The following is a 14,430-nucleotide window of genomic DNA, read 5'->3' on the forward strand; positions in this document are numbered from 1 at the left end:
ACAAACCCCGGGACAGGGACTGACCCCGGGACAGGGACTGACCCCGGAACAGGGACAAACCCCGGGACAGGGACTGACCCCGGGACAGGGACTGACCTTCCTCCAGGACAGGGACAGGAAATCCCTGGGACAGGGACCGCCGGAGCAGGGACAGACACTCCCCAGGATAGAGGAAGGATCCCTGGGACCCTCAGGGCACCCCCTTCATGGCTGGGTTCCCCCCCAGGGCAGGGACTACCCACCCAAAGGGCTGTGAGTCCCTTTGAGCAGGGACCCCCCAAGTGCATCTCCTTCAGGGCTGGGACCCCCACCCCAGGACAGGGACTCCTAAGTGCAGGCACCCCCTTTGGGGTCAGACCCCCAGTGCAGGGCAGGGGGCCCCCTGGGGCAGCTCCCCCCCCCAACCGTGGGAAGGACCCCCAGCCCAGGGCAGTGACATCCCAGCAAGGCCTCCCCTGCATCCCACAGCAGGGAGCACGTTGGGCCCCCCCAAATTAGGAACCACCCAGGGACCCCCCGGGGCAGGGCACCCCCCACCCCAGACAGGGCTCTGAGCACCCAAAAGCACCCCAAACTGGGAGCACCCAGATCCCACAGCTCCCCCAGGGGGGCAGGTGATGGGAAAGAGCCCCACACACACCTCCAGGACCTCCAGTTTGAGCCCAGGGCTCAAATGGGGCCCCTCGGGATTCAACTGATTTGTATTAATTCCCAAGGATTTGTGTGAGGGGGAATTGGGTTTAAATTTTGCATTTTGGGTGTAAATCCAGAGGTTTGCAGCAACCTCTCCTCATCCCTGCCTCATCCCTGAATGATAAAAATTAAAGGAAAAAACAGATCCGGGGTTTTATTAACAAGGAAACAAAGCAAAACTACGGAACACACAGCAAAATCCCGGCCAGAAACCGACGTCTTTGTACAAAAATAATACCAAAAATCTGGGAAACAGCGACTTGGGGCAGCTCCGGCCGTGGGTTTGTTGGGAATAACCCAAATTCCACTGGAATCTGGCACCAGATCCCCCCAGAGAAGCAAAATCCTTCCACGGTGAGGGCTGTGTCCCCCAGTCAGGCGATGAAATCCAGGGGCCTGTTGAATCCTCCTTTTCTGTTCATGTACTGCCTGGGCCGGGATGGAGCCAGAGTTAGTCCCCGGATCCGGGGAAATCGGGACAAAAACACCCTGGGGAGGCTGGGAACAGGGCTTGAGTGCTACAGGGAACCCCATTCCTCATGGATTTGACCGAAAACAGGAAAGCTCCCAGTGAGGAGCTGCTCCAGAGGTTGGGCTGTGTGAGGATCCTGGCAGCACAGCCTGGCTCTACCCTCAAATTCCCATCAAAAAGGGATCAGAACTGATAAATTGGGTGTTCTTTGGGAATAAATCAGGTGAACAGCATTGCTTCCCACTGCTCCAGTCCCACTCAGGCCACACTAGGCACATCCCACCCGTTCCCAACATGCTCCTCACCCCCCCCCACCCGACTTCCCCGTTCCCAGGGGGATCCAGATGCCTCTCACCTCTGTTTTCACCTCTAAACCTCACAGAATTCCCATTTTCCCAAGGCTTGGAAGCCGGATCACCCCAAGGGCAGCGACCACAGTTACCTCACCAAACAAATCCTTCCTCTATCCCAAAAAAAGGTGGGACACACCTGTACTTCCTCTTCTGGGACACATTGATGGCGTAGGCATTGGCAGCACCGTCCACCTTCTTCCCCTGAGGAGAAACATTCCCCAAATCCCATGGATTGTCCCCAAACAGGGCGGGTGACACCGCAGAGCCCATGGGAGTGGCCTCCGGCCCCCCACTCACCTTGGTGGTATCAAAGGAGGCAAAGCCCATCATCTTCATCATCTCGATCTCCTCCTCCGTCTTGCCCTGCAGGTCCTCCTCTGAGGGAATGAAAACAGGGATTGGGCAAACACGGATGTTTGGATTCCCGAAAATCCTGGTATCCCTGGGCTGGTCTCACAGGGGATGTGGGAGTGTTTCAGGAGGAAAATCCCCCCCTCACCTGTGATCTGTCTCTCCTTCTTGGAGTCCTTGAGCTCCTTCTTCTCCTCATCCCGGCGTTCCTTGGGCCGCACTGGTGACGAGGAGCTGGAGCGGTGCCGGCGTGGGGACCTGCTGGGGCACACGGGGTGGGGCTGCAATTCCTGCCTGGATTTCCCACCTGGAGCTCCACTGTCCCCATGTCACCCAACAGCCCTCACCTGGTTGTCCCCACCCCACACTGCTGTCCCTGTCTGGCCTGGATGGTCCCCACCCTCGTGTGGATCATCCCCACCCTCACCTGGATCATTCCTGACTTCATCTGGATGTCTCTCCCATCACCTGGATCACCCCTGGTCTCACCTGGATTGCCTCTGCCCTCACCTGGATGGTCCCTGCCCTCACCTGGATGGTCCCTGCCCTCACCTGGATGGTCCCTGCCCTCACCTGGATGGTCCCTGCCCTCACCTGGATTGCCTCTGTCCTCACCTAGATCGTCTCCGGTGTGGGGAGCGGGACCGGCTCCTCCTCCTGTCTCTGTCCCGGGATCGGGATCGCTCCCGACGTCGCCTGTCCCTGTCCCGGGACGTGGAGCGCGAGCGCCGGCGCTCTGCCCAGGGAAGGGTCAGCTCCTGCTTCCCTGCCCGCCTCCCAAAGGAAACCCGGACAGAAAATCCCGGCTCCCAAGCACAGACCCTGGGACAGCCCCTCCCTGACCCCCAGGCCCAGGGATCCCCACATTCCCTGTCCCGTGTCCCCATGTCCCATGTCCCAGCCCCCCGGACAGCCCCTCCCAGCCCTCCCCGACCCCCCCCAGCACAGTCCTGGGCTCAGGGACCCCCACGGGCACCGCCAGGAGTGGGAAGAGCAGCAGGAAAAGCCTCCATTCGGGAGGTGGGAATCACCCGGGACTGGGGGAATGAGCTGTTGGGTGATGGGCCCCAAAAAGCTGAGGAGGGGGGAGGGGGGCCGGAGGAGGAGGAGAGGAAGAGGAGAAGAAGGAGAAGAGGGAGAAGAGGGGGAGGAAGAGGAGAAGGAAAAAGAAAAGAAGGAGGAAGAAGAGGAGGAGAAAGCAGATGAGGAGCCTCACCGCCGCCCCTGCCCTGGAGGGTTTTTTGGGGAGCCCCCGGACCCCTCCAACCCCTGGGCCGCCCCAGGCCCCGCTCCGGCCCCAGGCCTGGCCCTTCCAACTGCCCTGCACGGCCCGGCCCCCCCGGTCCCGGCCCCTCCCGAGCCCCAGCCCGGGTCCTCCCCCAGCCCCCTCACCCGCCCCGAACCCCCAGTCCCGTCACCCCCCTGGGTCCCGCCAGGGTCTCCCCTCGCCCCTCATCTCCCCTCACTCCCCCTCACCCTGGGTCCCCCCTCAGCCCGGGACCCCCCTCACTCCTCAGCCCGGGTCTCCTCTCACTCCTCAGCCCGGGTCCCTCCTCGCCCCTCAGTCCTCTCAGCCCGGGTCTCCCCTCACCCCAGGTCCCCCCTTACTCCCCTCTCCCCGGGTCGCCCCTCACCCCGCCGCGGCGGTGACCGGGAGCGGCTGCGGCCCATGGCCGCCCCTCAGCCCCGCGCTCGCACCGCGCTCACTCCCGGGGCAGGAGCAGGAACCGGAGGAGCGGGAGCGGGTCCTGCAGCAGCGGGTCAGCACCACATCGGGACCCGCCGGCCGCGGCTCCCCGCGCTGGCCGCCCGCCCCCGAGCCAGGAGAGCGGGAGGACGGAAGGGGAGGGAAGGGGGACGGGCCGGCGGAGCCATTTCCTTCCGCCGGGCGCTGCTCCCTGGGCCCGGGCACGGCCGGGGATGTACCTGCGGCTTGGGGAGAACCGGGGTGGGTCAGGGATGTTCCTGCAGCTCATGGAGGGCCGGGGTGGGTCAGGGATCCACGTGCAGCCCTGAAGAGCCCACCCGCAGCAGGGGATGCCTGACACAGACTGTGACCCTCTGGGAAGCCCGTGCTGGAGCAGGGTCCTGGTGGAGAGAGGAGCCCAGGCTGGAGCAGGTTTGCTGGAAGGACTTGGGAGCCTTTGGGGGCCCAGCTTGGAGCAGGGGTTGGACTCGGGCTCATTTCCCTGAGCAGCAGCAGGAACAAGCTGTGATGACCTGCCTGTGACCCCCATTCCCGTGTCCCTGTGCTGCTGGAGGGGGTGAAGGGAGAGCCCAGGAAGGAGGGAGGCCTGGGGGGCAGGTGTTTGTAAGATTGATTTGACTTCTCATTCTCCTGCTCTGATTTTGTTGTTAATAAATTCAATTACTGTCCCCCCGGTGAGTCTGTTTTGCCCATGACGGTGATGGGTGAGGGATCTCTCCTGGTGTTTATCTCAATTCATGAACCTTTCATTATGTTTTCTCTGCCCTGTCCAGCTGCAGAGGGCAGTGACGGAGCAGCTTTAGTGGGTACCTGGTGTCCAGCCGGGGTCAATCCACCACAGTAGGGAAGAGGAGAGGAGAGAGCTCAGGAAGTTCCTGCAAAATTCGGGCACAGTCTGTGAGGTGCTAAGCTAGGGAGCACAGCACTTGTGCTCAGAAAAGAAGCCCTCATTGCAGGCTGAGTGCTGTAGCCTCTTCTATTTGAGTTCCTGAATTCGTCCTGTCTCAGGGCAGTAAACTAAGAAGTTTTCCATTGGAAAGGAACCAGTCCTGTATTCCTTCACACCAAAAAGTGCTTTTAACTTGGTTTTTCTTCTTACAACTGTTAACAAAATTGAGTATAAACAGGATATGAGCGTGATGATGTTTTTAACTGCTGGCTTAAGTTACAGTTGTATTTAAGAAAAGAAAAAAAAGCCTTTTTTCCTCATTAGATAACTTTGGCAAGAAAATTTAATATATTGATGTTAGAAGGCTGAGGAAGGTCAATTTTGTTGCTTCTCACCTTTCCAGCATCCCCCACAGACTCTCCTCTTCGTGGCAGCTTTCCTGTCCTCACACCATTCTTTCACAGCAGCTGCATGGCTGAAGAGCTTCTAGTTCGTTACTCCTTCAAGCAGAAGATTAGAAAAGAGCACCATGGATAAGCTTTTGTTACTCTTGCACCTTCAGAGGAGCTTAAATGACCCCTTTTAACACTTTGGAAGGACTCTGCCATGATTAGCAGTGGCTTCTGTTCTCCTGAATGGGAGTCACCACCAGGTAGATGGTGAAAACAGACCCCACTAATTTTGTCTTGCTTTTTCTTACTGTGATTTTATACCATGTGAAGGCCAAGGAAGGGAAGAGTCTGCCTGTAACTGCAGCTTCATCACAGTGGTTTTCTTCAGGCTTCTTACTGCTTATAATTCTTTTTATTAATAAAAAGCTGCTTTGCAAACAGATTGCCTAAAATTCCTCTTGGAGATTAAAGTTGGCTTATTGATTCAAAAGCTGGATGAAAATACCTCTCTGCAAACCATTTTAACAGCCTGCATGTGTGCAGGGGTGTGGGAGAATGGCCTTTTGGGAAAGGACTGTTTGAACAGGGGACGTGGTATTTCTGGCTTAGCCCAGCATTTATATATTCAGATAATTCCGATAATTCATCCTGTAGTCTGGTCCCAGACAAGTAACACTGTGTAAAGCAGATTCAGTATCTGCACTAGTGTCCTTTTTTTTATTAAAGGTTTAACAGAAAATTTTCCTCCCTCAAAACTGTACCTGGCTGGAGCCTCGCTTGTCCTACCAATGTGGCTCTTCTTGCCATAGCTCCAGTCCTATCCCTGCTGGCAAATGCAGATCTGCTTTAAAATGTGAATGTTAGACCTGCCATAGGTCTGGTCCTTCCCACTCCCCCCAGGCTGTTCCCTGCAGGGGCTGTGACAGGTCACAGGCTGTGGGTACAGTCATGGGCTGCAGGTTCCTGCATCAGTCTGGGGGGGCTTTTCAGTTCTGGATATGAACCAAGAGACTTGTTTTAGATCAGAAAAGAATTCCTGTTTCTGACCAGCAACATCTTCTACAAACGAAACTACTGAGATAAATTGTGGGAAGCAGCAATTTCTCAGCAAAACCAATTTTGTGACTGGCCTGATTTTCCCCAGATTCTACCCGAGAATCCACCTAATTAGATGAGCACAACTCCTGCTGTCACACTTCTCTCCTGCTGCAGAGGAGAGACAAAATTTGAAGTTCCACATCCCTATTTTTGAAGTTCAACCCCCTGCTCTGAGACAGAAAGTGTTGTGTTTTAATGGAACACCCAAGTGTTGATCCAGCTGCTGCATCCTCTGGGAAACACGAGGGAAACGTGGAAAGCCAACATCCATGTGGAATGTGGCAGTGCTTGTCTAGGTACCAGCACATCTCCCATTGTCCCCCCTGCACCCAGAAAGGAACCAAGGCCTGAATTTCCCTGGTCAGGGCAGCCCTTCAAACTTGAAAGGAGAACTTGGCATCTGTCCCCTCAAAGAGGAGGGAAGGAGAGACTGTGCAGCAGTTCCAGAGGTGTCTTCCAGACCCCCAGACAAACCCTTAAGGGTTCTCAAACGTTAACATTTCTGTGGGTAAAAATAAATAGGCTTGATTCCAGGCCCAGCCCCAGCTCCACCTCCATCCCATCCCAGCCCTGTCCCACCCCAACTCCATTCCCCTGTCCGTCCACACACCATCCTCAGCCCTGTCTCTGTCCCCACCTCCATCCCCACCTCCATCCCCATCCCCACCCCTATCCCCATCCCTATCCCCATCCCCATCCCATCCCAGCTCCATCCCCATCCCTTCCTCTATCCCATCTCAGCTCCATCCCCACCCCCACCTCCATCCCAGCTCTCTCCCCATCCTCAGCTCCATCTCGTCCCCCTTCCCAACTCCATCCCCGCTCCCCCCCCCCCCCCCTCCTGGTATCCCCATTCCCCCCCCCCATCTCACCCAGCTTTATCCCCAGCCCATCCCATGTCCATCTCACCCCCCGAGCCCGGGACACCCCTCTCTCCCCGCAGTGTCCGGGCGCTGCCGGTGCCAAACACGGGGTTTATTTGTTTATTTACACCGGCGTTCCACCGCTCCCGGCCGCGATTGTCACCCGCGGGGACATCCCCCATCCCGGCCTCCTCCCGGGGCCATTCCCGGGGCTTCACCCCCCCCCCAGTCCCGCGACGGGGCTCTGCCGGGAGGCCCAGTTGGGAAAAGGGGCTCTGGATCCCGGTGGATCCCCGGGATCGCCCTCCCCGCGGCCAACGAGGGGATCAGCCTCTGTTCTCCAGCACAGCCCCGGGCCAGGGATTCGCCCCATCCCTGCCCTCCCTGGAGAGACCCCCACCCCGAGCCTTGCTGGAGCGAGGGGAGGGAGCCAGGATGGGGGGGGTTATCCCAAAGGTGGTCCTGGGATGTGATCTCAGATCCACGTCCTTCCAGCTGAGCAGCCGGGAGGGACCCTCGCCGTGGGATGATGGTGGCACAGGAGCCTTTGTCCCTGCTGGGGCACCGAGTCCTTCCCTGCCCGAGAGCCCTGGAATTCCATGGACGGGGAAGTCAACCCCTGTCATCTCTGCAAAGCCCGTGGCCCTTCGAGAAAGGAGTTACAAAGGCGCTGGGGACAAACCTTTGGGGACAAAGGGGTGACAGAACTCCCAGGGACAGTCCCTCAGGGACAAAGGGGTGACCAAGCCCCCGGGCCGGGGCTGGGCTGTGTGGCAGTGCTGTCATTAAGAACGCCCCCGGGTGCGATGGTGCCACCCGGGGAGGTGACACAGCTGTCCCTGGGGGGTCACCTGGGGGGGGAAACAGGCTCAGGGACAAAAATGGCCTCAAAGAGCCTTAAAATCAGTGGCAGTGAGGAACAGCCCCCCTGGGGACAGGGCTGGGGGCACAGAGCGGGTTTGGGGGCTCAGGGTGTCCCCTTGGTCCCCCCAGTCCCTGTGGGAGCAGGATGGGGACCTGGGGAGGACACTGGGCAGGGCAAAGGCTCTTCCCAACCTCCAGGCTCAGGTTGGCTGTGGGGTCTGGTAACCCAGGGTTCTCTCTGCTCTTTCCTGCACCCCGATCCCTCCCACACCCCATCCCATGGGCTTCCTGCTTTTCCAGAGGGGATCCAACCCCCCTGAGCTGCCTCACAGCAGCAAAAAGCCTGGAAACCACAGTGACGGCACACGGGACAATCCTGCTGGGAGTGAGGAAACCCCAATATGGGGGCTCTGGGTCCCCCAGACCCCCCTGGACAGGACCTCCTGGAAGGCTCAGGGTGAGCACTGCAGGAAATTGGGAGGATGGGGCCCGATCCCATTGGGTTATCCCCAAAATCCCAACACTGGAGCGGCTGCAGGGCAGATCAGCAGGGCTGGGGCTCTTCTTCCCAGGAAGAGGTTTGGCCGGGAGGTTGTAACTCTGGGAGGGAAGGGAACGCCGGGAAGGACTGAAGTTGTGCTGGGAATCCAGAGCTGGGCAAAGCAGGGATCCGTCGTGGGTGGGGCGGTGTGAGCGGGGCCGGGGGCGCTGGCGGGAATTGGCAGCGTGTGTTCATCCCGAAGTAGCACTTGGTGAGTGAGTTTTGCTCAGTTTTAAGTAACACAGACGATTCCCGGAGGTGATTTTTCCCTACTTTCCAGGGTGCGGGTCGTGCGGTGAGGTGGGGGCTTTTCCAGGGGTGGGAAATCCTGCTGCTCTTCCTCGGGTGGGGGGAATGCGGGATGGGAGCACCAGGAGAAGGGGAGGAAGTGGTTCTTCAGCCCAAGGAGAGGAAGATTACGATCTAGGAAGGAGAAACCTTGGCTTCTCCTTTGGGAAGAGCAATCCCCCACCTTCATCCCGGTCCCATTCTCCCGGTGAAGCAACAGGCAGTTTTCCCTGGGGATGAAGCCAACGCCATTCCAGCAGAGCTTGAAACAGAAGGTGAAGAAAATAACCACAAACCACCCTTTTCTTCCTCAAATCAAGCAGATCTGGGCTCTGGTAGGAAAATCCAACTCTCGGCCCATGGTGGGAAGGGGCTGGAGCCCAGGAGGGAGAGGGGGAGGGAGGTGCAGCAGGAATTTCCCCAGGTGGGGACCACAGTCTCTCTAAGCTCGGTGACCGCCTCCAGGAGCGGGTGACAAGGGGGACGAGGTACCTTGTGCCAGGAGGACCCAGAAAACAGCCGGATTCCGGGGGTTTGGGGCTGGGCCTCGGCCAGACGCGCGAGGCAGGAGCCGTTCCCCCGCCCCGGGGGATCCCAGGGGTGGCCACCACCACCAGCGAGGCCTCCAGGGAGACTCAAGATTCGATCTTTTCCTTCTTTTTGCCTTTTTTCAGGAAAGACGGGGTCCGGAATTTCTTCTTCTTCTTGGAGGGTGATTTGGAGGGTGAACCGTCGGGGGAGACGGGGGTGCTGGTCACCGTCTCCTTCTCCTTGGGGACATCCTGGTCGGCGTTGGGGGCTGTCCGCTCCGTCCCCCCTTTTCCCAGGTTTTCCTCAGTGCTTTGCTCCTCGTCCTTCCCGTTCACCACCGCCGGCGGCTCCTTCTTGGCGGTGGAATCGGCCGGGGCTTGGCCGCCATCCACCTTCTTGTCACCTTGGGAGCAGAGAGGGGACAGGGAATTGGGGTGGCAGTGCCCATGCTGTTGGGGTTTGATCCCCCAGTCACCGGTGGGGCCTGGGCAGGAGCAGGATTTGCCCTCCAGGGGTGGAGAACGTTGGGATTTGATCCCGTCCTGCCGCAGGTGCCGCTTCCCCGAACCTCCCCCCTCCCTGCGGGACAAGCGATGTGGGATGGAGAGCTGGGAAGAGGCAGCGGGAAAAGCAAGAAGCAAACAAGGAGGGATTTCCCAGTGGATTTCCTAAGGGATTTCCTTCCTTGGGGATCCCTGAGTGGGCCACGGAGAGCAAAGTTCCCCCCGAGCCCATGTCCCTCCTCCGGGATGGCCTCTCCGTACTTACTACGGCACCAGGGATTCAGGGATAACTCCTTGGGTGACAGGCACACGGGGAGGAAAGAGAAAGGAGACATTGTGGAGACAGACAGACAGACAGACACCACGAGACACCATGGCAGAGCCAGCAGCCCCAAGCCCCGACACCCGCGGCCGACCGGAATGACGGGAATGTCGCACCCGCCGGAGTTGGGATGGGGGACAGGGGTGTCCCTGCACCCCACAAAACCACCAGCGGATGAATCCCCACTGGGGTTGGGCCCCTCCGGAGCGGGGACCCCCCAGGACAGGCAGAGGGACACAGGGGCATGTTGAGCTGTGTCAGCATGGTTTGGCCTCAGCCCCCTCATCCCCCCACTGCATCTGCTCAGGGGGGCCCCGCTCCTGGGTTTGGGGTGCTTGTCACCCCACTCACCCTCCGTGGGCTCCGCAGGCACGGGGGGCTCCGGGGCCGAGCCGGGGGAGGCTTTGGGTGGGGGGGGCCCCGCTCTCCTCGGTCGCCGCGTCCTTCTCGCCTGCCACGGAGAGACACGTTGGCCATGGGGTACCCTGGGTGCCACCCGGGGGAGATGGGGGTATTTTGGGGTGCCCCTCCTACCCTGCAGCCGCTTCTTCCTCTCCACCTCCTGCCTGTACTCCTCCAGCTCCTGGTCCGTGAGCTGGCTGAAGGGGTTGGGGGGCTCCGGCTCGGGGGGAGCCTCTTCCCGGGAGCCCTCCTTGGCCTCCGCGTCCCCCAGGTGGCTCTCGGTGGACTGGAACAGACCCCCCCCGGTGAGGTCAGTCCCCCTGGAACAGTGTCACCCCCTCCAGAGTAGGGTCACATCCCCCCTCAGAGCACCGTCAACCTCCTCTAGGGTGGTGTCACCTCCTCCACAGCAGTGTCACCCCCTCTGGGGTGGTGTTAGTGCCTCTGGAGTGGTGTCACCTCCTCCATAGCAGTGTCACCCTTCTGGAGTGGTGTCACCCCCCTTCACCAGTGGAATGCTGGGGAGGGAAGGGCTGGTGGTCTGAGGAGGGGGATGTGTGGGGACATGGGGCTGGGGACATTGGATGACATTGGATCAGGAATATGGAGTGGCATAGGGCTGAGGACATTAGGTGACATGGGGTGACACAGGGTGATATGGGGCTGGGGGTGCAGGGCTGGGGACACAGTGTGGCATGAGGTGACACCATGCCATGTGTGGGACTGTGGCTGGTCTTGGTGACAATGCTGGTCAGTGCTGTGACCAGGGATTTGGGGTGACAAGGGGTTGGGGAAACAGGGTGACACAGGGCTGGGGACACAGGGTGGTATGGGACTGGGGACATGGGGTGACACAGGGCTGGGGACACAGGGTGACACAGGGTCACATGTGCCAGGGACACAAGGTGACATGGGGCTGGGGATGCACGGTGACACAGGATGACACAGGGTGACCCAGGGTGACATGGGGCTGGGGACACAGGGTGACAGAGGGTGACAGAGGGTGACACAGGGTGACACAAGGTGACACAAGGTGACACGGTGCCTACGGGGCTGCGGCTGCTCTCGGCGATGACACTGGCCAGCAGCTGCGACTGGGGCCCGGCCGACTTCACGTCCTGGCGGTTTTGCTCCCGGATCTGAGGGTGAGGACAGGGCTGAATCCCCCCGAGGATGGGGGTAAATCCCCCCTGTGCCCCTGCCCCACCCCGCGGGGCCGCACCTTGTTGCGCATCTCCAGCACCTCCTGCGGGTCCGTGTAGAGGGGCACGAACTGGTTGGGGTTCTCGATGCGAATGGGGGTCCCACTGCTGCCCTTCTCCACCTCGTCCGCTCGCAGCCACTGCAGCAGCAGGGAGGGAACCCCAGAAAAGGTGTGTTGGGAAGGGGGAGACCCCAATAACAGAAAGGAGACCCCGATAATAGAGGGGAGACACAAGAAGTGCAGGGAGACCTGATAAATTCAACTTGTGCAGAGGGGAGACCCCAGTGTAGAGGGGAGACACAGTAAATGCACCTTGTACAGAGGGGAGACCCTGACACATGCGCTTTACATAGAGGAAAGACCCCAGTAGTAGAGGGGAGACCCCAATAAATGCATTTTACATAGAGGGGAGATCCTGATAAATGTGGGAAGACCCTGACAAATGCACCTTGTGTAGGGGGGAGACGCTGATAATAGAGAGGAGACTCCAATAAATGCAGAGACACCCAAGTAAACTCAACTTAGATAGAAGGGAGATGCCAATAAATGTGAGAAGATCACAATAAACTCATTTTACATAGAGGGCAGATCCCAAGAAATGCATTTTGCATAAAGGGGAGACTCCAGTAATAGAGGCAGACCTTCACAAAGACAATGGCTCTCAGTTCCCCAAGAAGGGGTGGTGGGATTTCAAACTAACCATTGTTACGAGCTGAGGGTGGATCCCTGGGCCTTGCAAATTTTAGCAGGATCAGTAACATCCCGGCCACCCCTACCTGGGATCCCCCACACCCCACCCGTCACCATTCCCGAGACAAACCCCTTCCCAAACGTCTCCAACGGCCCCGTGCAGCCGCGTCTGCCCCTCACCGTGGTCTTTGTCCTCTGGCCGCCGGCACTGCCCTGCGGCTCCTCGGCCAGGCTGACCCTGGTGTAGGTGTTGGGGGTGTTGAGCCACCTCGTCTTCTCCTTCTGCTGCTTCTGGGCGTGCTGGCGCAGCGCAGGGGTCCCGGCGGGCTCCTCCTCGAACACGAAGGCCGTCACAGTGGCCGGGATGAGCACGTCGCTCTTGGGCTTGCTCTTCTCCTGCACGAAGGGGTAGCGGTACGTGTAGCCCGTGCGGTACCCCTGGGGAGCAGAGAGCGAGGAGGCGTCAAGGCAGGGGAGACAAAGAGGCTTCTGAGAGTAGTTTGGGGGGCCTGGGGGGTTTGGGTGCTCACCAGGTTGTCCAACATCCTCATGAGGGCCTCGAACTCATGCTCGCCCAGGCGGCTCTTGTGCAGGGGCCCGAAGGTGGTGCCGGCGCGGCGCAGGGCGCCGGGGCCGTGGGGCACTCGCTGCTTCGCCCCCTCCAGCACGATCAGGTTCTCGGCGCCGCCCGCGCTCGCCAGCGCCGACACCTGCCCGGGGCGAGGGGCAGGGTGAGGGCAGGGAGCATGGGGGGCAGCCCTAGCCCTGCCCACGGACCCTGTGCTGGGCACTGCGGGGGCTGAGACCGCACACAACTCAGTGCATGGACCCAGAACACTGCACTGACTGCAGAGACCTGGCACAGCTCAGTGTATGGACCCAGAACATTGTGCTGACTGCAGAGACCTGGCACAGCTCAGTGCATGGACCCAGAACACTGCACTGACTGCAGAGACCTGGCACAGCTCAGTGTATGGACCCAGAACACTGCACTGACTGCAGAGACCTGGCACAGCTCAGTGCATGGTCCTGGGGCACTGTGCAAGTGGCAGAGACCTGGTCATGGGGCACTGCAGTGGGGGGTGAGACAATACACAGCTCAGTGCACAGGCCCAGGGCACTGTTCTGGCAGCAGAGACCTGGCACAGCTCAGCTCACGGACCAGGACATTGCACTGACTGCAGAGACCCAGCACAGCTCGGTGCAGAGTCTCGGGGCACTGGGCTGGTGGCTGAGGCCTGGCACAGCTTCACTCATGTCTGGGGCCCCACAGTGGTGGCAGAGACCTGACACAGCTCAGTGCGCGGTCCTGGGGCCTGTGGCTGCAGCTGAGCCCACACACAGCTCAGTGCTCATTCCTGGGGTACCACGGTGTTGGCTGAGGCCGTACACACTCAGTGCCCATTGCCAGGGTCACCAGGCCGTCAGCTGAGCCCACACACAGCTCCTCACATGCCCCGTGCTCACCTGGACTTCGCAGGCCGCCTGCAGGTGGAAGATGCTGTAAAAGGCCTCCTCGGCCGTGTCCCCCAGCGCCAGCACTCCGTGGTTCCGCAGCACCAGGATCTGTGGGTCACCGGGAGCTCAGCGGGGCGGGGAGGGGTGACAGGGCCACCCCACGTCCCCCCCCAGGCGCCCCCTCACCTTGCAGGTGGGCCCGAGGCACTTCTGGAGCTCCACCCGGTCGGCCTCGTCCTCCACCTCCCCGCGGAAGTCGAAGTAGGCGACGTCCCCCAGGAGCAGCGCGGCCCGGGAGATGGGCAGGAGCCCGCAGCGCATGGCCGACACCTGGGCACGGGAGGGACAGGGCAGGGGGGGACAGGGGACCCCCAACACCCCCACAGAACGGCAGCACCCCAAAAACCGGCAACGCCCCGAAAAACCCAACCTTGAACCCCCTCCAACATCCCACAAAAAGAAACACTAAACCAAAGAACCCCACAAAGAACTCCACTGCCAAAAAATCCACAACCCCCAAAAAAAGCCATCCCCAAAAACCCCCAACCCTCCCAAAATCCCCCCAAAACCAAGTTCCTAAATTCCCCCCAAGCCCTCCACCACCCAAACTACAAAATCCCACCGAAAACCAAATTGCCCCCAAAGAGCCCAAACAACCCTAACCCCCAGAAACACCCCCAATTACCTCCAACTCTCCCTGTCCCCTCCAAATCCCCAGTGCTCCCAAATCCCATAGTACACTTCAAGGCCCCAAAATCCTCCCCAGCCCAACCCTTCCCTCAAAGACACCCAACTTCTTTAACCCCCC

The 14,430-nt window shown here is 59.9% G+C and overlaps 2 protein-coding genes across 3 annotated transcripts in view; both read right to left on the bottom strand.

Moving 5' to 3' along the window:
- Positions 1-821: 821 nt before the first annotated feature.
- On the bottom strand, positions 822-3,655 carry LOC113940410 (U4/U6.U5 small nuclear ribonucleoprotein 27 kDa protein). Of its 2 annotated transcripts, XM_027631553.1 has the most exons (6): positions 3,504-3,655; positions 2,485-2,605; positions 2,018-2,127; positions 1,816-1,895; positions 1,655-1,719; positions 822-1,122 (listed from the first exon to the last, which is right to left on the bottom strand). In XM_027631553.1, the coding sequence occupies exons 1-6, from the start codon at positions 3,538-3,540 to the stop codon at positions 1,068-1,070; spliced, it is 468 nt and encodes a 155-aa protein (XP_027487354.1). In that variant the 5' UTR covers positions 3,541-3,655; the 3' UTR covers positions 822-1,067. The 2 variants fall into 2 exon arrangements, with proteins under 2 accessions (XP_027487354.1, XP_027487353.1); XM_027631552.1 differs by lacking the exon at positions 3,504-3,655 and having other exon boundaries at positions 2,485-2,771.
- Positions 3,656-8,440: 4,785 nt separating this feature from the next.
- LOC113940409 (beta-adducin-like) overlaps positions 8,441-14,430 on the bottom strand; it is a 9,646-nt gene continuing 3,656 nt past the window's right edge. The window contains 10 exon segments of the mRNA XM_027631551.1: positions 8,441-9,446; positions 10,220-10,253; positions 10,255-10,319; positions 10,403-10,556; positions 11,320-11,409; positions 11,493-11,612; positions 12,345-12,602; positions 12,695-12,874; positions 13,632-13,730; positions 13,809-13,952. Of these exon segments, the coding sequence (XP_027487352.1) occupies positions 9,148-9,446; positions 10,220-10,253; positions 10,255-10,319; positions 10,403-10,556; positions 11,320-11,409; positions 11,493-11,612; positions 12,345-12,602; positions 12,695-12,874; positions 13,632-13,730; positions 13,809-13,952 (1,443 nt within the window). The 3' untranslated portion in view covers positions 8,441-9,147.

Source organism: Corapipo altera, unplaced genomic scaffold, assembly GCF_003945725.1.
Source record: "Corapipo altera isolate COAL_440 unplaced genomic scaffold, ASM394572v1 128012, whole genome shotgun sequence".
Classification (NCBI taxonomy): domain Eukaryota; kingdom Metazoa; phylum Chordata; class Aves; order Passeriformes; family Pipridae; genus Corapipo; species Corapipo altera.

Coding starts and splice junctions, on each gene's coding strand:
- LOC113940410 (XM_027631552.1), bottom strand. CDS start 2,756: ATGGGGACACGGGACAGGGAATGTGGGGATCCCTGGGCCTGGGGGTCA. Junction 1,896..2,017: donor GAAGGAGAGACAGATCACAG/GTGAGGGGGGGA, acceptor TCATTCCCTCAG/AGGAGGACCTGCAGGGCAAG. Junction 1,720..1,815: donor CCTCCTTTGATACCACCAAG/GTGAGTGGGGGG, acceptor GTTTCTCCTCAG/GGGAAGAAGGTGGACGGTGC.